The following is a 27385-nucleotide window of genomic DNA, read 5'->3' as shown; positions in this document are numbered from 1 at the left end:
ATAAGCATAGTGCATCACAGCACACAAATGATTTCACTCTTTCGCGGTATTTCAACAAGTGAGAATTTTCAAGTGGGGTAAGATTTAAGATGCAAAATTGTAGCAATCACTAGCATTTCTTCTTATGCTGTACCACAAGAAGAATCAAAGCTCCCATCTAATTTGAAGGCACATGGATTTGTTTCTTCTCTGTTTTAAAACAAACCAGATGACTAAGATACCCCAGGTCACTGTACAAGCTCAACCTAAATAAGTGTCGAAAAAGCTACCACACTTGAATGATTACTGATAACCAAGAAGCCAACTTACTTATCAAAATAACAAGCATCCATATGATTGGTCAGGTTTGCCTGATACAGATACCCTGTTCTCACTGACAGCACCTCAGTGAGGAGTCAGGGCTCAGTGCTGGTGACAAACAGCTCCCTGTTAAGCTTTCACTCATTCCTCCCTAAACCCCTGCCATTCCAACTCATGGACGTAAAAAGCAACTACAGGCCTCATGTACGTCACAAGTCATCAGCTGTTTCATGTCATTAAACTCCACCACCCAAAGATATTTAAACTGCCAAATTATCTTGATCATTAATAGAAACAGTATCACATATTGCACTTGTTTTTTATTTTCCCGAGCTTTCAAAGCCCCTTCAAAAAAGGCAAATTCACATTTCCTTCCTACAGACTAACAAAATAACATCACATAATTTCTTAAAGGGTATCAAGAAGCACATAACTAGTAACAACACGACTTCATAGCCAAGCTATACTGACAAGGCAGGCAGGACTGAAACGTAGTCACTCACTCCTGCACCTTAATAAAAACCACGTTTTTTTCTTCCTCAGTCAGCTGGCACTTAAGAGAAGCATGCTTGCTGCCATTAGGGGAAAGCATCCCCTCAAACCACGCTGGCAGGGAAGCAAACGCGAAGAGACGAGCTGCCCATCGCCGGCCACAGCAGCCGGGGAGCGAGGGCCCCGCTCAGCGCCCCGCGGCGGAGCCGAGAGCAGCTCCCCGCAAGCAGGGGCAGCGGGAGGCGGCCGAGGGCGGCAGGGGGAAAGCGCCGTGCCCAGCTCTGGCCACGCTGAGGCCGGGTCCGGAAGACGGAACGGCGGGGACTCAGCCGGGGCCCCGCTACGGCCCTTCCCTCCCGCAACGACCTCTCCGCCCACACCGGGAGCCCCCAGACGTCGTCGCCGCCTCCGCCCGCCCTCCCTTCCCCCCTCCCCCCCCCCCAGGCCTTCGGCGCCGCCGGCAGCGTAGGCCTCGCGGGCCGGGCGGCAGCGCGGCCGCACCGCACCCCAGGGCCGCGCCGGACCGGACCGGGCCTGACCGCGGGGCGGCTGTCCTTCCCTCCTCGCCGCCGGAGCCGCCTGACGGCCCGCGAAGAGCCTCACCCAGCTGGGGCTGGCGGCGCAGCGCTCGGGGTAGGCGGCAGGCCCGCCGGCCGCAGGTCTGTAGCAGCATGGACGCCATCTTGGCACTCGCGCGCGGCTGGGCGGCGGCAGCGGGCTAACGGCAGCGGCGGCGGGGTACCGGCCTGCTCATGTCCCGCCGCCCGGGCCCCGCGCAGCGATCCCCACACGCCCAGCAGCGCCGAGCCGCGACCGCCGGCTGCATTTGCATAGCACCGCCCCGCGCAGCGGAGCACGCCGGGAAGTGTAGTCCTCGGGGGCGTACGGTAAGCAGCCTGAGGGCGCGGGGCGCGCGGCATGCCGGGATCTGTAGTCCTAGAGGGCAGAGCGTGACGCCAGTCGAGGAGCCAGGAGGACGGGCTCGGGGGCGGGGCGCGGTGCATGCTGGGAGGTGTAGTCCTCCCTCAAGCGCGCCGGCCGGATGAGTGTTTCTCTTCCTCGCCGCCGGTGGAGGGGGGTAGAGGGCAGGCGGGCAGGTTCTCGGGGACCTGCGAGGGATGGGGGCTGTAGAAGGCTGTGCGAGCCGCCCCGGCGGGGCTTGTTTATCCGAGGCGACCGTGGAAACGGCGTGCGGCGGGGCCGTGGCTCGCAGCCTGCTCATCCCCCGCCGTGCCGGGAAGGTCACGCCGGCCGTGTGCGCTGAGGGGCCGCTGCCGGAGGGGAGGGCGCTCGTACCTCATGAAGCCATCCTGAGCAGTTTAGGCCAGCGTGGCCGAGGAGAACGTAGTCGTAGCGTTAAGTGCAGTTCACCAATACCAGGCTGTGTTACAGTGACCTTCCCTCACGTTTGGGGCCAAAATCTGGCATTTGTGCTGGTGTTAAGTACTGCTTAGCAGCAGTTGTTTTGCTGCGTGCACATGTATTGCTTGTGCATCTCAGGACACAACAGAAAAAACACCTTTCTTGGGGAGCTAAGATACCGTTTATATAAAATAGTGCATAAATTAGTCAGTTGACAGATGCGCTTTGCTAGTGCTGGTTAATATTTTGGCTACAGGTAGCATGTTATTCTTTAGATACCAGTCTGCTCCTGACCGGCATAAGGATCTTTTATCAAATATTTCTGTACTCGGTTAATACAGTATTAAATAGCACCATTGATTTTGCTTAGGTTTCAATTGTATAGACAAATGAAGGGAATAACCAGAATCAAACTGCAAAAATTATAATTTAATCAGACTGTAGTGAAATTTTAAAAACTATGTATATGAGGTTGGGGTGTTAATGTGTGCCGTGTTCTAAAAAAGCGGGGGGAAAATCTGCAGGAACTGTTTTTCAACAAGATGGCTGACACCCCCTGACAACAAGATGGCTGCCTCAAGGACAGGGCTCAAAAGTGACAAGGATACCCTGTTTTCAGACCTCCTGTATTTCACAGGTTATTTATAATGCCAGGCATTTGTTTACCTATACACCCCCCCAAACCCCAAAGAAAATAAGTGTTATTTAACTTTAGGTGTAAATGGTAGCAGAAGCTTCAGGTTTGACCCAAAATGTGACTGACACAGTGTCTCGTATGGCACAAAAAAGCAAATGTGGCTGCAATCATCCTTTCATGCTTGAGACTTGGCAAATGCAGGAAATTAACTGGCAATATGTTAAAGTTATTATTTCATGTATTTAAAGAAAATCTTCAGGGTTTGTCCTAAGTATGAAAAATTTAGATTAAATTTAAATTACTTTTAATTCAAAAGAATATGTGAAGATGGAATATTCAATTGACCGACTCTTAAAAAAAAAAAGTCAAGACATGCTTTTCTCACATCATTTGACTGTGCTGCCTACAGAAACGCGTTGTTTAAATTTAGTGACTATTAAAAAATAATTGGTATTATTATTTATGTACTTATTATTAGAACTGCTTTTAAAGTATTAGGCTCCCAAATGTATTGCAAGATTTTTAGCCAGCTGTGTTTACTTTACGAGTATTTCAATATATAGTACATTTAAATGGTTAAAATTGTTTAAAATGTGCAACTTAACAATAGTGCTTTATGTTAATATGGCAATCTTAAAAAAACCCTCTACAACAACAACAAAAAACCCCATCTTCCCAATCTACACATTTCTCTCACAAGACTGCGTTTGTAGCCTTCTCGTATTATTCTTTTTTCTTTCTGGTTGGCTGATAACAAAACCAAATGAAATGGGGCAACTAATGGCAGTTCCTCTAACAAAGCTGCTTAATTATGTAGAAACATTATATGAAGCCTATACAAGAAGAATAATATGCTCTGAAGTCATTAAACTATTGACAAGAGATTTCAGACAGCAAACAGATGATTACAGAGGTCTCAATACATTTATGCAGACAAGTAACCAGACTTTCAATAGTTTCATTAAAATCATTAGTATTCAGGGTAGCAGACAATGTACATGCATGAGCCTTTTCAGAGCTGAATCCGTTATGGTTTAGTACAGTCTTTTGTCCCAGATTTGTTTATACCTGCAAGTTACGTGCTTTTCTACTGTATATGAAAAGGAATGATAATACAGCCCGTGAAAATTTCCTAAACAGATAGAGTTTCAAAATACTAATTGATTTTGTGCATTTACTGAGCATTGTGAAATACCACTTAAGAAAAATGAAGAATGGATAATTGTCAAGTAGTCGTACGAATTGCTCCCAGATGAAAAGGCCTAGTGACTGTAGGTGATACATGGGCCTTCCACGCAGGTCAGTTTTTATTTTAAAGGAAAACATCTTTTGCTCCATCCAGACCAACAGCCTATGTGTTCACAAAGACAACACTCGCCCCCAGAATAAAACTCGATACGCATAGTTGCTAGGGTTTTATTTTTAAAAAACTTGAGCTGCTACGGCCATTTTAGACCTGGTTCTTAAAGCAACCATGTTGTCTGGAAAAGTTGTCAGCCATCTTGTTGAAAAATGTGTTTTCTAGCAGGAATAGGGTGAGACTAAAAGGAAGAAATACAAACCCTTCTTTCTAGATGGTTTTAATAAGGATCTGAGAATGATTGAAATAAATGTAACATTTAAACAAAATCAAGATTATTATTTAGTGTTAAACATCCGATTTTTTTCCCCTGGAATGTTAAATAGAATAAAAAGCAAGGTAGGAGTTGTCTAAATAATTACAAAACAAACTCCAAATAACAGGAAATTGTGATGCCTGTTATAGTCTGTGGGAATATCAAAATGTATTTTATTGGGCACAGCCCAGTGATATGAAAAAAGCAAGAATGGTTTACTTGTCTGAAAGAGGTATGTGTGTAAGATCTATAAAAGCACAGAATATGCCTATACCTGTGCATTGCTTGCACAGACATGAAGGAGCAGACAAACCTATAATTCTTGTTGAGGAAGTTTAGAGATCTGTCTAGAAATTGGGGGGCAAATGTCAATATGAACAGGGAGCAGAACTGTAGGGTAACTTGCTATATATGCAGTATTCTCTTTCAGAAAATCTCTACTTCACAGCACAAGAGATTTCCCATAGTAGTTACATGAAATTTGTCTCTACTGTTGTCCCGTACTCCCACCATCTAAGAGCTCTGGTGGGTGGCAGGCAGATGCGTATGAGGAGCAGGAGTCTTCTGTGGCCTGCCCAGGTGGAGGGGGCACCCCTTCCCTGACTACATGTCCCAAGAAGCACTCCTAGATCCTGTTGATTTTTTTGGAGGATGGATGACAGGACCCCTGACCAGATATGCGGTCAGTTGCCCTATAGCATGTGACAGCATCTGTGTCGTAATACCAAATCTCTGACGCTGCTGTTCATCCCACAGACACGGCCTGGGTTCCTTGTTGCACCCTGATGACGAGCCAAGCTGGAGGAAGAGGGACGAGGGAGACAAGATTCAGTGGGTGGAGGGGAAGGAGGTGCAATGCTCCGTGCTCTAGGCTGTAAGCGGGAGAAGGTGGGAATGCAATTAGCATTTGATGAGATGGGAGACAGGGTTGCCATTTCTCTGCTGCAACATCTCGTTTGTGTGCATAGTGTGATTCTATAAGCTACATAGTGGTACAGGTCCGTATACAGTATTTAAAAGCAGGATTATGCTTTTAGTCTGTGGGATCTGTTTCCATGGCAATCCCCAGGTTGTCTCCTTGAATAGGTTTAACAATATGGGATTAACCTCATCCTTATTCAGCATAAATCTGAAGAAAGGGGGAAAAAGAAAAGACATTACTGTATAGCAAGTTGCATTAAGTTTCCACTCGAGGGAGAAAACCAACAGCTTATTAGTAGTTCTTTAAAAAATACTTGCATTCATCATCACAGATTTTTGGGAGAGACTCATGGGACACTGAAGCCTGTTGCTCTAAAAAAATGTTAGAGTCCCAAGGTAAAAGTTCAAGTGGCCGCTGGATTACAGATTTGCTCTGTATGTATGTCCAGGTCACAAGTTCATTCCTGGCTGTAATGTGCCAAAAACCAGAGGCAGTGGCTACACATTAGCAATGGCACAGAAACAATCTGCCTTGGGTGCCTTTTCAAACAATCGGCTGAAAAGCTACTCGGAGATTTCCTTGACAGTAATAACGTGCTGTAAACAGTCATTCCAGATCCAAGGATAATTACCTGCTCAAATTCTAGTCAAAAAGTGGTATTTTAAAAGATTGCATAGGCTTGACCCAAATTAGCAATACAAAATAACATATTAGGTTGTCATTAATTAAATTTGACGTGTAGGCAGATGAGGAGAACACAGCTGGGAGAGTACAAACAGGTAATTTTGAAAATCATTTCAAATTGCAGAAAAAAAAGTAGCATTTGGCATTCATAGTGAAAATCACACAGGTTCAAGTTTTAACCAGCAGATGGAGCTTATGTGAAACAAACAAGCGGAAAAGATGCATAATCATGGCATAAAGCAGTGTTTTGGGGCGCTGCTGTCTACAGGACTGGAGGAGGGCATGGGGAAAAAGCTAGAAGGTTCTTGCCAAGGCAGGATCAAGCAGAGGAGGGAGGGCAGGCAGTGTTCAGGCTATACATGTAGCAACAAGGGAAGAGTGTAGCTATAACGAGTAAACTGATTTAGACCTTGAGAAATACGAGGGGAGGACGAAAGGAGTCTCTCGTGTTAAAAGTGCACCTGTTAGTTCCAGCTGATATGAGAAGGTCTGAGATTTTGCTGCAAAATTATCAATCCCATATTTAAGATAACCTGTTATGCCCCCAAATGTGTCAATTTGATTGTTATGAACGATAGGCTTTAAAAATACGTATTTAGGGTTATTTGCCTCCAGGTTTTTGTTTGTTTGTTTGTTTTGAATCTGTAAGGTTTGCAAGTTCCTGTCTGCAATTAGAAACACAGAAAGCCGACAATCCTATGCCATCATCTGCCTCTCAGAGTTAGGTCTTTAAGAAAACACCAAATGTTGTGTTACTGTCAATAACAGCTCAAAATCCGCCACCTCTGCTTTTTTGAACCCATCAAGAAGCAAGACAAGAAAAGCATGTGACCAGGGAAGCCCTCCCCCCATCCCGGATTTTGTCGACCTGACCCTGCACTCCTTATATATCTCCAAATTCCTGGTGAAGTCAGCCAGTATTACAGGAGCGCTGGAAAAACAGGAGGTCCCTGCAAACCAGAGATACCTTTCAGTCTGTTTCCATTAAAGAAACAGCAGAAGGTCAGCACACCGTTTTGTAGTCTGGATTCTAAAAGGGGGAAAAATGGGCTACTTCCAAGGGCCTTTTCAGTGGCAATAACGTCACTTTCTGTAGCAATTTGGGCAGGCTGAGGCTGCCTGTGATAAGCATTGGTTTAGAGGAGAGAGAATTACAGCCAGCACGTGCGCACAGCTGTATGACTCGGTAGCAGGCAAAATACTATGTAGCCCCATTGTCCCCCCGGGCATATTCGGGCTTTGTCCGCCTCTAAGGAGGGAAGCAGTACAGGGTATTTCTGTTAAAAGAACAAGTAAGAAAGATATTGAAGATGGATAGGTTGATTTGCTGAAGCCTGGTGCTTAAAATTCCTGTGCAGAATTTAGCCCTCTTGGGCCTCAGCTGTTGTTCCCTCTTTCTTGCTGGTTTTGCTGCTGATCTTATCAGTTCTGGCCCATATTTTTCCCTAACAATCAGCCTGAATGAGCCCACCAGAATATGTCTTTCCAACCTTTGAATCACTCTCTCTTGTTTACCTTTCAGCTTTAAACTTTCTACCTTACATAATCCAGACCAAGCCCGTAACACAGATCTCACACTTTTTTATCCTGTTCTCCTTGACCTAACACTCCCATCTTCCGTGCTGCTGTACAATGACCTCCCCATTCCAGCGTGCAAGCCCACAGCCCCTCCTTTATTCAAGTCAAAGAGCTGCTTTTCTCAAGAGGCCTCCCCACAGAGATAATGAAAAGCAGATTAAGAGATTTAAAAAAAGGAGTTGGTTCCTTTGGAATGGTCAGTGCGCTTTCCCTTTCTACAACCATCCTCTATACTGTAAATTTTCTAAATCAGTGTTTGTCTGGATGTCTGTGCCTTGACCTCAGCAGGACCTGAGCTGTTGGGCCCCAATCGTACACATGCATATGCATGCCATGTCCCTTTGCTGTCAGTAACATTCACAGACACAGAGTGGCAAAGGAACAAGTGCAGTTATGTATTTGTAAAATCAAATCCTTGCCGGATGCTATCATTAAAGTGTTGGTAAAGGGCTAAAAATTAATGTTTTTGTCTTTGTTCTTGTGACACAGAAAGAACGGCAACCTCCAAGGCAAGTGAAGTGGCAGCTCTATTGACAACACTCGGTTTGCACTGATTTGTAGGTATATGAGAATCTTGAGGGGAAATACCTGGTAAAATGTGATGGGAAGCTGTAGAAAAATAACAAAGAGCCATCGGCACAAGTACATCCCAATGGTGCTTTGCCAGGATCCTGCCTTTTTCTTATGCGGCTGAATTTCAGGCATCAGAAACAGAAGACGCTTTGTCTGGGCTTTCCCATGTAATCAGCAACCTCTCTCCTGCCTGTCTTAGGCCTCTATTCACTTTATTACTATTATAGTATTCCCTAGAGACAGACTTAGGAGGCATTCACCCCCAAACGTCCTGTTACCTTAAAGTGATTAGTTATTTTCTCAGTAACGCATTACATGCTTTAATCCTGGTTACATGAGTGTATAAAGTGTGGCAAGCAAGTTATATATGTGTATAAGAAAATAGAAGGTTGACATAAAAGAGCTTTAGCATTGGATTTGATCAGTATCTAGGGGAAGTACAGTCCCCCACGCCGGGCGCTCTCCTCTGAAAGCAACTTCAGGAGGGAACTTTGTGTACAAACTGAAGCCTTAGCCGGGGGTTGCAAATATCATAGAAACACAGAATGGTTAGAGTTGGAAGGGACCTTAAAGATCATCTAGTTCCACCTACCTTGCCATGGGAAGGGACACCCTCCACTAGACCAGGTTGCCCAAAGCCCCATCCAATCTGGCCTTGAACACTTCCAGGGATGGGGCATCCACAGCTTCTCTGGGCAACCTGTGCCAGTGCCTCACCACCCTCACAGGGAAGAATTTCTTCCTCACATCCAATCTAAATCTACCCTCTTTTAGTTTAAATCCGTTATATCTACAAGTTCATATTATTGTTCATTGTATCTAGCAGTTCATCAGCTGGATAGAGCGAGAGGAACTCGTTGGGACTACTCTGAGCAACAGGTAAAAGTAAGCCATGCAGACTGCTCATCAGTCAGGGTGACAAGCCCCACGCTCATTCCAACATGACATATATCAATCATTTTCTTTTTTAATCACAAATCCAACAGTCGAAAGAGGAAATACACCCAAGAGATATCAACAAAAAGAATCCGTTCTCCTTTGGCTCAGCCAGCAGTGCTTTCCTGTCGTGCCAAGGGAACAACCTCCTCCCCTTTCGAGGCCTCTCCTCCCAAGGAACAGACATCTAACTCTCCCTGAGCGGGAAGCCTCTTTCAGCGTGCCAGCTGGGAATCAGGGCCCTGGGCTCAATCCCAGCACCTGTGCCTAGTTTTCTTACAGAGCGCAGCCGGCTGCTCTTCCAGGTCCGCAAATGTCCTGTACACCCTATTTCTTTTCATTTCTATGTATTGCTTTGGATAAGCAATGCAAATTTGTTGCTTATATTTGGATTTTTGCAAATACACTATTTTACATTTCTCTTAAGCTGGTTTGTGTTAAGGATCCTATCAGGGTGCTGACATACAGAGCTATGCCATGTTTTCAGTGATCCTTAAGCCAGGGTTGTTGAACCCGTGGTGCCCAGAACCCCTGTACTATTTTTGAGGGAATCTGAAGGTAAGCAGGATATAACTGCAGGCGGCTTTCAAAACCAGTCACACGGAGTTTGGGAGGAAGAAGTGTTTTTGATTGCTGGTGTTTGCTAGCGAACTTTTCTGGCATTAAGCATGGTAGCAGAGAGTATAGTTGACCCTGAGGGTTCGCGGGCGTTAGATAATTGCTTTGGCTCTGACTTAGCTCACAGCACGTTAGACTAGTCATTTCTGTCTGTGACACCGAACTATCAACTGCGAACTTCCTGTGTGGAAATAGTTATGCATCTTTTCCGAGTTTGCATTATGTTCGTATTTATCCAACAGTTCTTACGCAGAGAGGCAAGGCTAGAGTTAAGAGGAGACTGTTGTCACTGCTAATAGCTTGACTCTGGGAAGCCCTCGTATCATTCAGAAATCCTAGTATAAACAGGAGCCAGACTTGCATTCTGTGCTGCAACAGGAAGGGGATACACAGAGGTCTGGAAAATAATGAAGGTGGGAGGAAAGTGAATAGAAAATGGTTATTATCACTGCTCATAATACCATATTAAGTCAATCAGTTTATCAGGGAGCAGGGTTTGAAAAGAACAGAAGGAAATATATATTCATATGAACTTGTTGCCACGGGATGTTCAAAACCCCAAAAATATAAAGAAATAGGTTCAGAAAGAAAATAGGCAAATTCAAGGCTCAACACAGTCTCTGACACATATTCATCGAGATGCAGTGTCTGGTTCAGGAGTGAGGAAGTCCCTAAAGTACTGATTTTCAGAAGCTGGAATGGCACAAGCGGGTAAGAGCTCCTTTTCCTATGCCGTTTCCGATTCCAAGCGTCCATTACTACTTCCCTCCTTGGTTTCCCTCGAGGAAAGGGCATGCCTGAGCCTGCTTTGAGTTTTAAAGGCCTTCTCCATTCTGCAAACAGAGGTGAGAATAAGAGACCACAACTCATTACCCATCGGCAGCTAATGAAAACCGTAGGATGCGAGTCCTAATTTGGAACTAAGGAGGTGTCTGAGGTGGACTGAAGGGTCACTGCTGGTGGGTCTCAAGCCACTTGATGTGAGGCACGCATGGCTCACCGTGCTGTGGCTGTTAGTCCTAGACAAGCAGAACACTCTTCCTGCCATCCTTACAACTCCAGGTGTTGCTGCCACCAACAAAAGAACAACAAACAAACAACAAAAGGTTGACAGAGATGGGGATGTTTTGAAGAAAAGTGTAATGAAAGCCAGGTCAGAAAGAGAAAGGATTTCGGTCCAGTTGGTGACTTGCACAGAACTTTGCAGCATGAAACTCTGCCAGGGTAGGGAACTCGCATCTTCTCTGGCTTGCTTACCAGTACAAAGTCCAACTTCTGCCATAATCCACCTGGCAACAAGTTACAGTCTATCTCCCTCTAGTGGGTAGTTACCCATGAAAGCCACGAGGAGATGGGCATTAAACATTTGCCTGGCACTTACCTACTTTCCATTAGCTTCGTTCTTCACTTTGCTTTCTTCTTCTTTGCTCCATGATCCTTCTCACAAATACAGTCGGTGTTCTCTGGATACCCTTTAAACACGATGTCTGCTCTCCCCCCATTCTTCTACTATGTGAGGAGTTGAGCTGTTCGAGGGTTTTCTTTGACTTTGATGTAAGTGGAGATGAAAGTAATGAAGCTGTCCAAGAATGAATTTAAAATGAAATATTCTAGAGATTGGTGGTGTTTGCACAGAGGCACGTCTGCAACCCCCAGTATGCTGGAGACTTAGAAATCTGGGAACAAGAAAACCCTAAGACCTACCTTAAATGGGTTCCTGAGGTTTGTAATGGATTTTTTTTTTCCTGTCTGGAGTCAGTCAAAATAAATTTACATTTGGGTTTTCTTATCCTTAAAGTTGATTTATTTGGGTGGAAAATCTCCTGCATTCTGCTTAGTAGTTTGTTCGCTTTGCATTTGTTGTTCCATTACAAAAAATATTAACAGCAAAATACATAAGCCAGCTGTGTTATATCTCAAGTTAGCTCTCTAACAGCAACAGTTAACTACCAAAGAGTATTCCCAGAGCAGAGCTGACATTAATTGAGAAAGATAGTGCTCTCAAATATGTCGAGACAAGATGCTATAGAAATTGATTTAACCAGACCATGCCTTTTGTCTATGGAACTGCATTTCTCTCCTTTGCAGAGTGTATAGGCTAGATACTATTGCTGTTGCTCCATTGAGATTAATGGAAATATATTAGGGATGAATCTCAAAGGTGTTTCCTTTCTCTGACTACTCTGATTTTTTTGTCTGCTTAAGCACATTTCAAAAAACAAGATGAACAAGCCAATATTTTCCAAATGAAAAATGACAGATCTGGTTGAAAGAAATTTTTAGGTCAGTCTTTGATAATAATACACTTCTCGAGTGATAGTAGGCTTTGCATTAATCATTGTCTGTTATCTTTCTGTTTAAAACTTTGAATTACCTAAATAAACCAACAGGAAAGACATTTTGCTCCAGTCTAAGTATTCCAGATTCCTTGAGGCACTGACCTTTTTCTCAGTTCATTGTGGTAATGGTGTTCCACAAAAGCCACTAATTAGAATCCCAACAGAGTCTTTATTATGGCAAACTTAAGGAGAATGAATGAAATGAAGATAAACTGGAATTTAACTAAACCAAAGTAAGATCATGGATTATTTGTTCTGAGTGAATGCTGCTCCTACTAACACCTATCCAATCTATATATTGACATTATTTTGTGAAACAGCATCATGCAAAAATAATTTTGCTATGTAGCATATCAGGATTATCAACAGCCATTTTACTTACATGGGTAAAAAAACATTGTAACTTTTGCGCCCTTCATAACTGAGATGTCAACATAACTAATTTCATTTCACTGTAATAAAGACAAAATGAATTCCAATCCTTCTCCTATATCAGTAACAACATATTTTTATTCAGCTGAGACATTTCATAAACCTGCCGAAGGTAAGAATTGCAGACGGCGCTGAGGCGGGATGTGAAGGCGGGGAGAAGGCACTGCAGAAGAAATTCACGGATTTTGTCTCCAGAGCTTTACTTGCATTGATGTACGGGGAAAAAAGAACCCGGTGACTATCAGCTTTCAAGACCAGCTTGTAGAGCTGACAGTAAGAAAATGTTCTTTTGCTTCCAAATTGAGTACATTTGTTCTAGAATTTATTAAGACGCTGTAAACAAACGTACAGTGGCACATCCCATTCTTTATTTAGGTTGGATGATGGCTTCGTTTGGCATTACGGGAACTAGAACAACTGCACTGGGCTAAACCAAAGGTCTGTGAGTCCCTTTGTCTGATCTCTGGTCACAGAAAGAGTACGAGAAATAGGGCAAGCCTAGTGTTGCTGCCATTAGCCTCCTCTGCCTGCAGCAGTGACTGTTGTATTTTGTCGCTGCTGATAAAGAAAGGCAGAAGGTAGCCTGGTGGTCTGAGCACAGAGCTGGGAGCTCTGAATATGCGTGTTTCAGTCCTGCCTCTGTCACCAAGGTTACCTGTATATCGCTGTGTCCCAGCTTGTGTGCACGTGTGCTTGTGGGAAACCTGTCTCCAAGCCTCCGCAGTGCAGAGGCACACACAACCCACGCTCGCGTTCTCGCTGTAGTCGGCCAGGCCTGGTATTACGGTTTGGAGAGATTTGTTCCTCCCTAACGAGCTGCTTAACATCTACGATTGTTTCCTGAAGAGCTGTGTAGTATCCCAGTGCGCTTCTTACTGTGCCCCTTTATCTCTTCCCCATTCCTTCTGGTGCTTCTATTTTTCACACGGTTATCATCACCAGTCGTTGTGGTCCTTGTGCTTTGTCTGAAGCTTGTCATCCCTCAGTTCTTATACTCCACAACAGCAGGCTCAGCGCAGTGTAAAAACTCTGCAGATGTTTTCCCCGACTGCGTAGCCCAAGTCAAGGTCAATCTATCAGGTAGCATGGAGAGGCTGACTCTCAAATATTCCAGCTGAAGCTGCTGCTGAAAAGGTGATGTTGTTAGATTTCCAGTACAACCAGAAAGATAATGTTTAAGTCAAGTCACCTCCTTAAAAATTCCTGTTGAAAATTTTGTTTAAAAACTATGCATCTTGCTTCAGGACTACCCTGCAATTCCCAGCACCATGAGATCACTCTTGAATGGACCCTCAGAAATCGAATCCATCAGCTGCAGGCCCACTTCTGGTGAGCTCACAACTTCACCATTGCTCCTGAAACTCTCCCGCCTCCGCCTCAACTGTCTCCTCCGGTGCAACCATTGGTCCCACCTCCACTGGTGTACTACCCTTCCAGAAACCCGACGCAGAGGACTGCAGGCTCCACGCTTGGAGCACTGCTCAGAACATCACGCTGCAGGCAGGTAGATAGAGAGTTGCCAGAATTCCCATTTCCTTCCGTAACCTTGCAATGGAGAGCCTTTACCAGTTTGATGCCTTGCTTGCCCTCCACAGCCATTGGGCATGTCCTTATCTCTGCAGTGATTCAGGCTGGCTGGCTCAAAGGGTAGATTTGAGGTATTCCTCCCCAAATCCTTGCACCTCAGGTTGAGCAGAACCCTGGAGAGCTCCTCTTCCTCCTCTTCCTCCTCTTCCTCCTCTTCCTCCTCTTCCTCCTCTTCCTCCTCTTCCTCCTCTTCCTCCTCTTCCTCCTCTTCCTCCTCTTCCTCCTCCAGGGGCAGGGCAGGGTCGCACAGAAACTGGAGTAAGCCACATGTAAATCAGGGTTGAGTGGTAACCAAAGACGTCTAACCCAGGGGAAAGCTGGTGGGAAGAGCAGTTCGGGGAACGGGAATTAAGCCAGCACAGAGGCTGGAATATACCAGCTCTGGTATATTGGCATGTCAGTGGGGGGCTGTGTATAGTAAATAAATAAATAGAGGTACACATGCTTTAGCTACTTCCTCAGGGTACAGTAGGAGTGTGTTCAAAGAGTAATATTTGCTTTATACTGTCCTGCGAGCACAGGCTCAATATATACACTAGGAAGTATTTATAGGTTGTATGTGTGAATGATCAAGGAATTTGGACAACAGGCTGAATAATCAGCAGCATACACCAAATCCCATCAATCTGATCCCAATCCCCAGTTCCTTATTCTCAGTCTTACAGTTTCACAAGCAATTAAAATGGCTACTTAGCTATATTACGTTATTGTGAGCAACATCACTTGTCAAGTATTTTAAGTATGAAAAGTGATGTTAATTGTTAGGCATTACTACCCAGGTAAAAATTACACCCCAGTGTTAAGAATGCACAACAAAATCCCATTAACTTGTTTAATATGACAGCTTTGAAAGAGTGTATGCTTTTCTTTTACATTTCTACTACAAGACCTTTGTTATTACTTTGTTCATTAAAATTCTTTCTGCAATAAAGATTATTCAGTGATTTTGCAAACCAACCTCATCCCTAGAATGTTATAATGTGACAATTTCAAGGCTTTCCAACACAGACCCTTGCATATATGTCATATATCGCATTGCAGATTTCATCCAATAGCAGAAAATGTACTCTGAATGCAATATCATCTTATCAGTATTCTAGCACCATAAGCTTTCTCACTGCAAGCAGGGTACTGTTCATTACAATGAAACTGAAAATGGAATAACCGAATGATTGATTTATATGACCTTCACTCAGGAATGTTCTAATTCTGACATAATCTCTCTGACTGAAATCCTAAACACTGTATAATTTTGATTTATTACCCTTAAAAGAAGGAGCTTAGATCTATAGATCAACAGAATACCTAGCATGAAAAAGAGTGGTGCAACAGCTCAGGAAGACGGCAAGAAAATGCAGATTGATCACGTGGCTTTACTCCAAACATTGTCTCAGCCAGCAAATCCAAGCACAGGGCTGCAAGCAAGTGGAAAAACATTATGCGGATGTTTTCACAAATCCACTCCATCACTCAGAAATCTCTCTTGATTAGATACATTTTTTATTGCAAAGATAAGGCATATTAATAAGTTAAAGCATGAACCAATCCATTTACTAAAAGTTGCAGGAAACGTTTATTAAAACAGCTAATTTTTGGCAAAACAGGGCCAGAGCTTGATTCCTGATATACTACACAAAAGGCAGCTCTGTTTTCCTCCCGCACCAGCAGTATAACCTATTCTATGCTATTCTCCCCTAACATCTGCTCATCACAGGGGCCTGGGGAAGGCTTATCTCTGGTGGGAGGGGGCATTGGACCTGTCAGACCACTAGCAGGTGAAAAGCTAGAGCAGCCCTACACTGCGCTGCTTAAAAATAATAGCTGGATCTAAATCAAGTAGAATCGTACTGAATTGCAAGGTGAATCAGGTTGGTTGTGTTACTACTTGGATATTTTTTGGTGAGGTAAAGAGAGTAATTAGAGGAAAGGACAGGTACAAAGTATTCACAACAAACCGGTTGATAAATAAATGTACGTTAAAAGCCCAGTGAGCACAGTTTTAATACCTTCCAGAATTGAAATCAACAGGTCATTTCATTTTAAGCAGACTAAGAAACAGAAATCTGCCCCCCACCCGCGCCTCCTTTCTGTTCTCAGCGTTGGGTGAAATGAATGCTTGCCGCCTTCCTCCCACGCGCTCAGCTCGCAGTTCCCACTTAGCCACTTCCCAGTCCTGTTTTGGACGAATCTTTATCTTATCACCCTTCTCTTGCAAATCCTTCTTCTCTATAGCACTTAACATCCTCCTCTTTCACAAAATCCACCTTTTACAAGTGGTACCTAATCTATCTTATTTTATCCTAGCCAGAAAATGGAGGGGTTTATTTTAGGAAAAAAAAAAAAAAATTCTTTTTATTCAGTGCGTTTTGTGGCTAGTATGAATACCTTAACTCTAGCAGATAGTAGTCTCCTCTCCGCTTCACTGTATTGTACGATGCTAGTCCAAGCATATTATTCTCACCTATGAACGGGCCCTTTCCTTGTTACTCCCAAAGATCAAACATTTCACAATTCCTCCCGTATTTTTCACTTCCAGACAGTCTGAGCTACAGCTACCGCAGCCACTGTAAAAGCACTACAGCCTCAGAGAGATTATTCCTTCCTTCCTTCCTGAATACGTTAGAGTGGATATAGCAGGAACTAAATTTGTGCTTAGGGCATAGCAGGAAGTGCCCGATTCTTTTTATGTATTTGTAGAAAGGAAAAAGAAAAGAGGAAAAAAAACCCCAAACAACAGCTTGGGTGGAATCAAATTTAGGATGTTTATTCCCTCAGCTATATGGACACAATTTTCAAAAGTAATAAAATAAATTATTTGTATCAAAATCTGTTTTCTACTAGAATGACAAAGGCCTGTAAGTAGTGGATGAAAGAGAAAAAAACAGTGCATATTATTTTTATAATCAATTATATATGAATACAGTAATAATCAACATATATGAATACAATACAGACAATATTTGAGTCTTTGGACTAGAAAAATTAACATAAAGCCCAGTTCTGCTAACCGGTCCTGGCATGCTTGATTTTCGGCATGAGCTGTTTATTGAATTCTCAAATGAATGTATTTATCGATAAGAAAATCAAAATAGCAGAGAAAGTAATATAGTCTTAGATTTACCAGTGGTGAATTCATTAGCAGAGTCAATTCTGGACTCAGCCTGGCATCTTATCCACCAGACAACACTCGCTTTCCAACATAATGACAGATGATTGTAGAAGCTTAACGCTGTTTTGCTATGCTGGTAAAGCAGATAGGGATGGCAGTGAAGAACAGCATGGTATCTTCTCCTTCGACCAATGGCAAACCATTAAGTATGAGATTAAGAACTAGACTTTATGAGGATGATTATCATTACCCTCAACAACAACTATAAAAAGCTCTAAGTCAAATGGTTCTGACTCACTTGTTGAAGGGTACTAGCATCTGTGGAGGAAATTCTGGGTATGGGCTGTCACCGGTGGCTAATCCCTCCGGAACAGGTGCACAGCAGTTTGCCAGTCCCCATCACAGCAGGGCTGGGAGCCAGGCAATCCAGCTCATCGAAGAGATGCCCATTTGGAAAAGAGGTGGAACAAAACAAGAAAGGGCACTGCTTGCCTTGGCATCTCTCCTGAGGGCCTTCCACCACCTAAGTTTTGGTGCCTAGCACAATTTGGAAGCTTTTCTCCCCTGAGCGCACGTCAGTGGTAATGCCCTACCCGTCCCTCCCCAACATCAAGTCCTCCTGGGCCGCAGCAGCAACTCTTGGCTGAAGTACTTTTGCAGCCGGTATGTCTGTAATCGTAAATTCAACAGATTCTCTATAAACTGGTGACTGTTAATATTTTAAAATATCACTAGAATGCATAAGTAGCAGATCAGTCTAACCTGACTAAGGTCAAAGAACATTTATTGAGCCCTTTCAGGACAGAAGGCAGAAATATTGCAAAATTGACTTTCAAATGAAGGAACAAGGAGGAATGCAGACTCAAAATCTCAACGCTGGCAGACGCTGAACCTGGTGTCATTTGATCTTCAGTAGCACTTAGGTGTCTGAGTAGGTCAGCTGAAGCAGGAGGAAACCTTTCTCAAAAATTACTGCTCTTGTTCAACTAGTCCAAACTGGTGGCTTCTGAATAAGAGAAAAACATTTTCTTACATAAGTAATACAAATAAAATGATATAAAGTCTTTTTGCTGATTCAGAGACACCTATTAAAAATGACATGTTACAGAGTTAGAGAGGACCCTGTTGTCAGACCTGCTCTAGACAGACTGAAACATTTCCTAAAGGAATTTTTTTTTTTTTTAATCTGAAATACAACATACCTTTCAACACAATATTTCTGCACCATTAAAGTAATTCCGTTGATGGAGAGTCATAGTTTATGATTACAATTTATTGTAAACTTATTGTATTCATTATTAGCCTGAGCTGTAAAAGTATTATTACGAGTAATTATTAAACTTGAGAACAATGCAAAAAAAAAAAAAAGTAAAGAAAAAAAGAGGGAAATGAAGCTGATTAATGTCTGACTCCCATTGATTGCCAATAGCTGCTAGTGTTAAATTAAGAGGTTATTTTATTGTCCTCTGCAGCCAAGCTCAGCCATACTCCATTCAATAACCAACAATTTAAGTCTTTGAGTTAATAATAATTACAATAAAAGTATTCCCCGCTTTCTGGCATGCTGTGTTTATTTTAGGATATTAACACAGCAATCCAAATACAACACGTAAGGCTCCCTCAGGGCTTTCTGTCTCACATCCCAGACCTTCTGTTTCTTTATAAGCTTTAACAGCCACAGTTATAAGAGATATAAATAGTCCGAAGCACAAGAGAATCTCTTCCCTGACAGAATCTTTATTTACAAGCTGTACAAACCCAAGCAGGTCAAACAGTCCCTTGCTGGCAGGTTAATAAGGCCCACCTGCCAAATAAACCCACCAGTGAACTCCATGGAGCCTACATAAATCCAAAAATCTTGGACAAGAGAAGATTTTCTCCCTAGGAATCATACTGAGGCGGGATGATTACTGTTCAAAAGGAGTTCATCCTGCAAACTCCAGAGTGCTCATCTACCTGGCACATACTCACGAGTATGCAAAAAGGTTGCAAAAAACCCATGGTTCTTACCTTCAGAAGACGCCATTATTTAACGCTTATATTTCAATATTGCTTACAGGACACCTACATGCCGAGGGCCCCTGTACAGGTGCCATGTGAGACTTTTAAGTCTCTGCCCTTGAGAGTTTTCAGAAGGCAAGTATAGATGGGTCATAAATCAAATCTTTAAAATTATTTAAGACTTAACATACAATTAATTTGCCTACAATGCCATGAAAGAGAAATGGAAGAATAGGATAACTGATTATTTAAGCTGACCTAGAAATTAATTCTTACAAGCCACAGTACATTTTTAAATGACTATTGACCGCTATCAAAGTGGAATTCTGTTCCGAGACCTGAGCTGTTCAAACACTACTCTTGGGTAAATGTTTCCCACTGAATCAATGACTTCTTTATGTTCTTTCCTGCATCAGCTAGGCCCAGCAACTGTCCCAGCACGGGCATATCCATAGACCTTTCAAGAGTCCTAGTTACTATGTTTATATTGCATTGTAAAAAGCTTTTCCAAAGCATCCTTCTGATTTCATCCTTCAGTTCATGCAGTCAGCAAACTGGTAAATTCTCAGAGCATGCCTCCTAATTTATTATACTTTGAGGATGGCCTCAGGCAGATGGCCACGCAGCACTGTAACTGGGCAGCAGAAGCTCCCGAGCCCAGGAGTCTGAAGCAGGAACTTGTGACCCATTCATGAAGGGAGTTAGTTTACCTTTGCCTGCCAGGCTGAGAACGGCAGCAGCGCCCGAGCCGATTCGCAAACGGGTCCTACGTCCCAGCCTCAGAAGCAGCAACAGCGATCGGGGAGGGTGATATGGCTGGAGACCCAGTATGTGTGTGTATGAAGGGTGGGGATCACAGGTCCAACGTTAACTAACCAGCGAAAGTCTGACGAGGTTCCTTAATATATCGTGAGGGACATGCCCATAGCAAGCCTACAGGCAGGCTGCTGCCTGCAAAAATCCTTGGGGAGAGGTTACCTGCAAATCAGGGAACACAAAAAGGCATGCAGCTATTCCTTCCTCCAGGTGTAGAGTGGACTAGACCAGACTCTCTGCAGGCACTGGGGATTACAGCTGTATGGAAACATATAGAGTTGGGGGCAGCAGAGAGACAACTTGCATGCATAACGCTAAGTACATATATTTGCCAGAGTGACTCCAAGTAAAAGTCAAATGTAACAGTTTTACACATGTACATGAAACAGGGAACACATGTAGAATGTGCATTTAAGATGGTATTCTGTAGCAAAGCATTTAGTCACACTTTGAAGGCCTCCACGTCAGATGACCGGAGGGAATGCTGGGTTTTGCGATTCTGGTATTTTAGGTGAGCTGCATGCTGGGAGTGGTATAGTTTCGGTCAGATGCAGAAGTACCTCTTCTAGCCCTTATAAAGGACTTCTGGGATGAGACAGAAGCTGGGGCTTTGAATCACAGGTCAGACTCCCGAATTCTGAGTGCCATTGAAATGCCTATCTCCTCCTTTGGATCAATGCAAACAGTTTATTCCTGCCTTGAAGAACCAGCTCAAACCCAGAAGATGCTCATAACCTCAGCCCTTCAGCAAATACCGCATGCCCAGTTGCTGTAGCAATTGCAAAAGGAGGAGTGTCCAACACACAATGGTTTGTGTCCATGGGAATGATGCTATTATTAGTGCAATGGTACTACAACCATGCCCAGCTTCGGCATGAGACAGCGTAGAGTGGGTGAGTTTTCCTGTAGGCTGTCTCCTACACGCTGGCCAAGCCTAACACCTCTTCTCTGCTGAGCGTATTCTCCATTTGAATCACAGTTTAGTTCAGCTGCTGTAAATGCAGCTGAGACAGTCCAGTGTTTTTCTACTGTAGGTAAACTGGATGCAGATTCAGTGCTGGAGCCAGAACTGCCACAGAGGGATCACTCTTGAATTTAGGGTTGAGCTGCTGACAGTGAACCGCAGTGTAACTCCTGCAGGCAGCTCAGCAGCCACCTTTCACTCCCTGCTAGGGCTTGTTCACCAAGCAAGGGTGTCTCATAAAATGCCTGCACCGATTTGCACAGTGTAAGCTCTGGCTCATTAATTATAACTGAAGCGAACAAATATAGCTTAGAAGAGCAAGCATATCCAGCTCAAGAAGAGTGTAAGAACATGGTAAAATGTGCAAGAAACACGTCTTGTGCTGTGCGAAAACAGCACGGGTGATAATTTAGCAGTTGGGCCTGCGTTTGCAAACCTGCTCATCCTATGCCTCAAATCCAGTTGTTTCAGCCCTCTTTTGTCAAGTACATTTGCACGTACTCAACACCAATATAAAACAAGTGCTAGGCATCTTTATATAAAGTCTCCAAACAGTTCTCAGAATTAGTGGATATTTCTGAAAATGTCTGTCAATGAGCATTTTTCTCAAGGCATATATACTGAGTAAATGGGATATGATCACAGCTACGATTTCTCAGTACAGGAAATTGCCAGCCACCAACATAATTAGAAACAGTTCATATGATCAAATTAATCATTCAAAAAAGAGCAATTACTGTTAACAGAATAATGGCATGCCTTAAAAAAGAATGAAATTAACCTTTAGGACCGACATAGTTACCCTCACCATTCTGTACTGAGGCAGCAAAGATTAATATATGTGCAAAATAAAACACTGCATTAGAGTCTGCTGAAAACAGAAGTAGCATTATCTATCTGGCCTATTCAACCCTTAATAAACTTTATTCTTTGGCACTGGCATAGAGTGGAAATATCAATAGTCACTTCTCTGCCAACATGAAAAAAAAAAGTAAAAACCTTTAAGACTTACATTGCTATATAACTTATACACTGTGTTTATCGCTAAACAATAATTACGTCAAGATTAAGCGTAAGTCAGTAATCTGAAATGCAGCAGAATTAACACTCAAACCTACATTATGGCTCCTCAAAAGCTAAGAGTTACGGAGTTAAGCTTTACCCTTAACAAGCCAAGATCTAGAAATGCATACCAAACATTGCAAAAAACCCCTGTAGTTTTGCTCTGTAGTTCTAAACATTAATTCTGATTATGAATGTATTTCAGTATTTATACTTCTAAATGAGATTTAATTTATGTTCATAAACACAGTAACATACTATGCTATCAATGGATGGAAGAGTTAATGTGTTTTGAATCCTCAAGCTGTGTGTTTCTACATAGATTAGATTTATTTTATTCTGGATGTCAGCAATGTTTAAATTAAGTCATACTGATGTTGAAGATAATTAAGGACATATAACTTCTATAGATAAATTTATTAGCACACTGAAGTTATTTATACTAGGCTGAGCATGTTAGCTGCTTAGAATTGGTATACAGCTGTTTTTTATCATCCCAACACTGGAAAACAGCAGGGACATGCTCCTCAGTTTTCCTTTCTCCCGGCCTCTGCCTTCCCTTGAAGATGTATCCCACTCCCTCATGTCTTCAACTTTCCTCTTCCTTTTGCTCCCTCATTGACACTTCCCTTCCTTTGGTTCAGCACAAAAGATGCAAACAGAAACAGGTATTTGTGAGAAAAATGACATTTACTCCATTCTTTTCCAAACTAAAAATGTATCTGGTAAACAGACTGGTGTATAAGAGTATGAAGAAGATTCACATTTAATTGTATATTTTCACCAACGTTATCATTTCTTACTCTGAACAGTATTTAAGCTATAAGCTATAGTTGCGCTTAAGATGTCTCTCATTTGGACAGAGACTAATTCTATTTGAAATTCTCTAAGCAGATTATTTTCTTTTTCCCAAAGAATCAACTTTCAATTAAAAAATACTATTACTCCATTTTTATATCAGATTACACAAAACATACGAAAAGTCTGAAGAGCCTGTACCTTCTCATTTTCAAGTTAATTTAAAAGTAAAAACAATTCTAATATATGATGCTGAATTTTTTAAACAACGATTCTCAATGAACTTTCATTCAAATGAATTGGCAAATGTACATGTAGGTTCTCAAGAATGTATTTAAAAACTATAATTTTAGGATGACTATGCTACATTTAATATAAAATATTTTGAAATGCTGATTTAAGTTTTATACTTCATTCTTTCTTAATTCTACATCAGCAACTTGCTGTCTCCACATTAAACAACGTGCAACATGTTGCATGGCCAAAGACATAAACGCACGCATGCCGATAAAGATTTTTCTTAACAGTTATGATGACACATGGACTGACATGCTGAAGGATCAGTACCTCTGTCTAGCTATACCTAACGTAGCTAAGGATAGGTTCAGATAGGGTTCAGGCAGGTTAGAAACAAAGATTACTCACCGTAAATCCAAAGGAAAAAGATGGACTGTTGGCCAAAGTCAGCACTCGGGTGATGATGACTTGCCAAGCTGACAGTGTGAAAGAGTAATGGTGATACGAGGGACCACACTGGGAAGATATTTCTGCATCAGTGCTACAACAAAACAGGACATCGGGCAGCATTGACTTTTCCAGTGCATTCGCTTTTTTAAGTAGAATGACAAGTCTTCAGTGTTTAGCCCTAATAGGTGGAAAAGTCTGGGAAACAAGAAAAACCTACATTTGTAAATTCTGTATAGCCGAATACAGTCCTTATCTCATTAAACACCTGTAGTACCATAAACACTGTGGACATGCTGCGCAGCTGTACTAACTAATTTGGGAATATCAGATTAACTCACTGACTGCGCTCATGTAACTTCAGTTTAACTCTACCTGTAGTTACGTTTACATTGCCACCAAGATGATCTGCATGCAGGAAAATATTTACTAAACAGATTATTATTTAAAATCCTGAAACAAAAATAAAAAGGGATACAAGAAAGTAATTCAGAAAGCAATCAATCCTTAGGATCTGTACAGAAGAGAAATGTAAACATGAAGCTCCTGCCACAAAGATCAACAATGAGATTAAACGTGCTTGCTAACTGCACCGTCATTATGATTGGCCTTTGTCAGGAGAAAGGGAAAGCTTTAGCACAGGGACAGCTAATCTCCATTATTTCTAAAAGCAAGAAGTACCCCAAAATGTGCCCCATCCCCTTGTTAACAGGGCTGACCCAACTCCCTGGGGGATGCACTGTTGCATTGAGCAGTGCCACATAAGTGGAATTTGTTTCTGAGCTCTGCCTAATGCAGTAAAACTACAAAAAAAAAAAAAAAAATCTTCTTTCAGCTTCAGAATTTCAGCATATCCTAACATATGCCTAAGGTCAGGGGCACTGGCTACCATTATTGCTGAATAAATTATCTTGAAAAAGTGTTTAAATTGTCTTTCAGCCTAGTAACTAATTGATAGTCGCTAAAATATTTAAATATGTCTAGAACAATATGCAACCACTATATTTATTTAAATTCCTTTATTGAGTTGAACAGAGGAATATTGATCTTGATACCATTTCTTAACACAATATACCCATAAAAGTTGAAAGTACAGAGCAATAAAAATTTTAGAGACCAAATGAAATGGGAGTCATTAATGAATGAATACTATTGTCTGCTCTAGTTGTACATCTTTTGGTTTCAATGACCTATTTGGCTCTCCCAGAAACAAACTGTTAAAAAATATTAGCTAATTCAAAAATCACAAGAAAATGTAATAAAAGAGTATAAAACCTCCAAGAGGGTTTGCAACTACTAGAAACAGATTAGAGGACATTTACTTTCAACTCTTTCAAAGCCATCAGTCAAGTATAATGTAGCGTGCCTGTTATTTGTCAGCACAAGCTCATTCTGCACTGCGCATCCATTTACACCGTCAGAAGTTAAAACTTTTTTGAACTCAGTTTTCAGAAGTGTAATAGAACTATATCCACTTTCAAAGAGTCAGCCTCTGTGTACTGCAATGGAAAAATTGAAAGATTTTTATTATCACAATATAAGCTCAAGAAAGGAAGCAATTGTTCTTTAAATTAAAAACCTGCATGTGCAGTTTCTGCTTAAAAGGGTCATGGCATTGAAGAAGTTTGCATCAGTGTCTATGTACAGTATAAACTGGTGCTATTGCAATTAAAGGTGTTAACTCCCAGCATAAGCTTTCCTGGAAATTTGCATGGCGGGTCTATCAGGAGGTAATTACATGGTTGCAAATCTTAGTAGCATAGACAAGGCCAATGATCTATAGGAGTTGAAAGGACTAAGGAAGATTTGTTGTCACCTTGACCATGATAGCAAAATCCTTCCACTTAAATCTTAAACAACTGACACAGAAGGCAAACATGAGAACTGCATTATCTGGAGGATCTTATGCATTAGTAATAAGAACAGAATAAAAATCTGTTTCTCTTTTAGAGTCATACATAGAGATGGATTTCCATCATTGAGCCTGAACACAGAATTTACTCCCAAGAGAAAGTAGATAACACATTTGTAGCATGCCAATTATTGATAACTAACCTGGTTTCTTATGCAAGAGTGGTGGGTTTGGTTTTTTTTGTTGGGGGGGGGGTGGGCAGGGAGGGGGAAACAGCAAGCACCCCTGCAAACATGTCAGGCTTTGTACCTTTAATACATTCATACTATTGTTCAATCATAGAACAAAAGCACACCTGTATAGGCCCTTATGTAGCAAAACAACAGGATTCAAATATTTGTACTTCTATTTTTTTGTGTTTATAATAGTGCCTCTTTTTAATTAGAAAATAAAATTTAATTGGGAAAACATTTTTTTTTTCGTAAATGCGTATAAATGAACTTCAGAAAGGAAGCTGGTAGATGAAACTGTTGTGAATAAATTCAAATTTGCTGTTTTAAAATGTGATGGCACTTTATCTTTCTCTTTAATGCTGTAAATACTGACATTTGGAAGCTAAGTCTTGTTTGCCTAACACCTCAGTATTTTGCCTTTTTTTTTTTTTTACTGAAAGGCTGTAAAAAAGTTAAGGTACCTTTATCACTACAGACACATTTCCTTCAGCCACCTTGAGATTAAAGTTTTAATCAGCCAATGATTAAGTTTTTCATTACTAAGTAATTAACACTAAGTTTGCACTGTTAACTGCCATGCTAAGAAAGATGCACCCACCATTAAACACACACAGAAACGCAGTCAAATTTTAACATACAAATTAAGGATTATGTAAAAAATAAATCTGAGCCTTTCTGTAACAGATGGTGTAATTTCACCATTATCCAGAAAGTGTGATGCTGGGGTGTTCCCCTCTCCCATTACCGCCTGTTTACCTTTCACAGGAGTTGCGTTAGGCCCTTCGCTACCGGATTAATACAGTCTCCATAGCACCCAGGAACCACGTTCTCGGCCTCGTACAGAGAACAGGTTCTCAGTGCTCCACAAAATCCTTCATCAAACCATCGAAAGCTTGAAAAAGTTGGCCATTACCTGCTTTACATTATCTGGTGCAACGGTTCATGAGAATATTTGTTCCTATCGTAACATGACAGATATTTAACGATTTGGCCTAAAAAAAAAAAAAAAAAAAAGCTGTGCTTTCAATTGGCAAATTGCAAGCACATGTACTTATTTTGATGCAAGCTTTTAAAAAAAAAAAAACAAACCAGGCCATACTTCCAGAAGAGACAGCCCGGGTAATTCGCAGCCAGGCACACTTGGGTTCTTACAACTATCCGACAGCCTCCAAATTGTGTGCAGTTGTTCGGAAAGTCAAAACATTTGGCTTAAATCAGGGTTTTCAGAGAGCACACGTGTACGGCCGCTGAGGCTAGCGGGTGAGGAGGGCACGACCACCGGGGGGAGAGGCCCATGGCGAGCATCCCCGTGCCCAAGGCCGAGATAAGTAAGAACGTAAGAAAAAAAATATTCTAAAAATAAGTGTTTTCCACCGACCTCTGCGGGGCCGGCGGGCCCTCGACGCGCTCTGGCCCACCTGGGGACACCGCCGCAGCGAGCCAGGCCCTCCCTGAGCGGGCCGGGCCCCACACAGCTCCCGCCTTCGCCCCACCTCGCCCCGTGGCCTTCCCTCCCCTGGCACCCGGCCCGCCCTCCTCTTCCTCCCCGCCGGCGGCGGCGGCCCTGGCAGGACGGGCGGGGAGGCCCTCGGCGCTCCGAGCCCGCGGCCGGCTGCGCTAGCGGCCCCCGCTCCCGCCGTCCCCGGCGGAGCGCTACGGCTGGCGCTGCTCCCGGCCGCCGCCGGGCCGCGCGTGCGGGCGGCTCCGTGCGGGGGGATTTGAAACAGCCGCTCCAGGGGCAGCGCAGCGGCGGCGCCCAATCAGCGGGCCGGATTTTTCGCGCTGGTTCT

At 42.7% G+C, this 27385-nt stretch overlaps 2 protein-coding genes and 1 long non-coding RNA gene across 4 annotated transcripts in view; 1 reads left to right on the top strand and 2 right to left on the bottom strand.

The window, feature by feature from the left end:
* LETM1 (leucine zipper and EF-hand containing transmembrane protein 1) overlaps window positions 1-1532 on the bottom strand; it is a 34002-nt gene extending 32470 nt beyond the window's left edge. Inside the window, exon 1 of the mRNA XM_075752684.1 lies at window positions 1396-1532. Within this exon, the coding sequence (XP_075608799.1) occupies window positions 1396-1474 (79 nt within the window). The 5' untranslated portion in view covers window positions 1475-1532. The remainder of the gene's footprint in view (window positions 1-1395) is intronic.
* Window positions 1533-1539: 7 nt separating this feature from the next.
* The window catches only part of NSD2 (nuclear receptor binding SET domain protein 2), a 104922-nt gene continuing 79076 nt past the window's right edge, over window positions 1540-27385 (top strand). The window contains exon 1 of the mRNA XM_075752677.1: window positions 1540-1679. The gene's annotated coding sequence lies outside the window, so the exon portion shown is untranslated. The remainder of the gene's footprint in view (window positions 1680-27385) is intronic.
* On the bottom strand, window positions 14904-27298 carry LOC142601791 (uncharacterized). Of its 2 annotated transcripts, XR_012835434.1 has the most exons (4): window positions 26974-27298; window positions 23472-23604; window positions 18048-18191; window positions 14904-15491 (listed from the first exon to the last, which is right to left on the bottom strand). It is a non-coding gene; the product is annotated as an uncharacterized LOC142601791 (long non-coding RNA). The 2 variants fall into 2 exon arrangements; XR_012835433.1 differs by lacking the exon at window positions 14904-15491 and having other exon boundaries at window positions 17953-18191; window positions 26974-27294.

The sequence above is a fragment of the Balearica regulorum genome, chromosome 4 (assembly GCF_011004875.1).
Source record: "Balearica regulorum gibbericeps isolate bBalReg1 chromosome 4, bBalReg1.pri, whole genome shotgun sequence".
Classification (NCBI taxonomy): Eukaryota; Metazoa; Chordata; class Aves; order Gruiformes; family Gruidae; genus Balearica; species Balearica regulorum.
The sequence above is the reverse complement of the archived record's forward strand: the minus strand, read 5'-3'. Positions and strand labels throughout refer to the sequence as shown.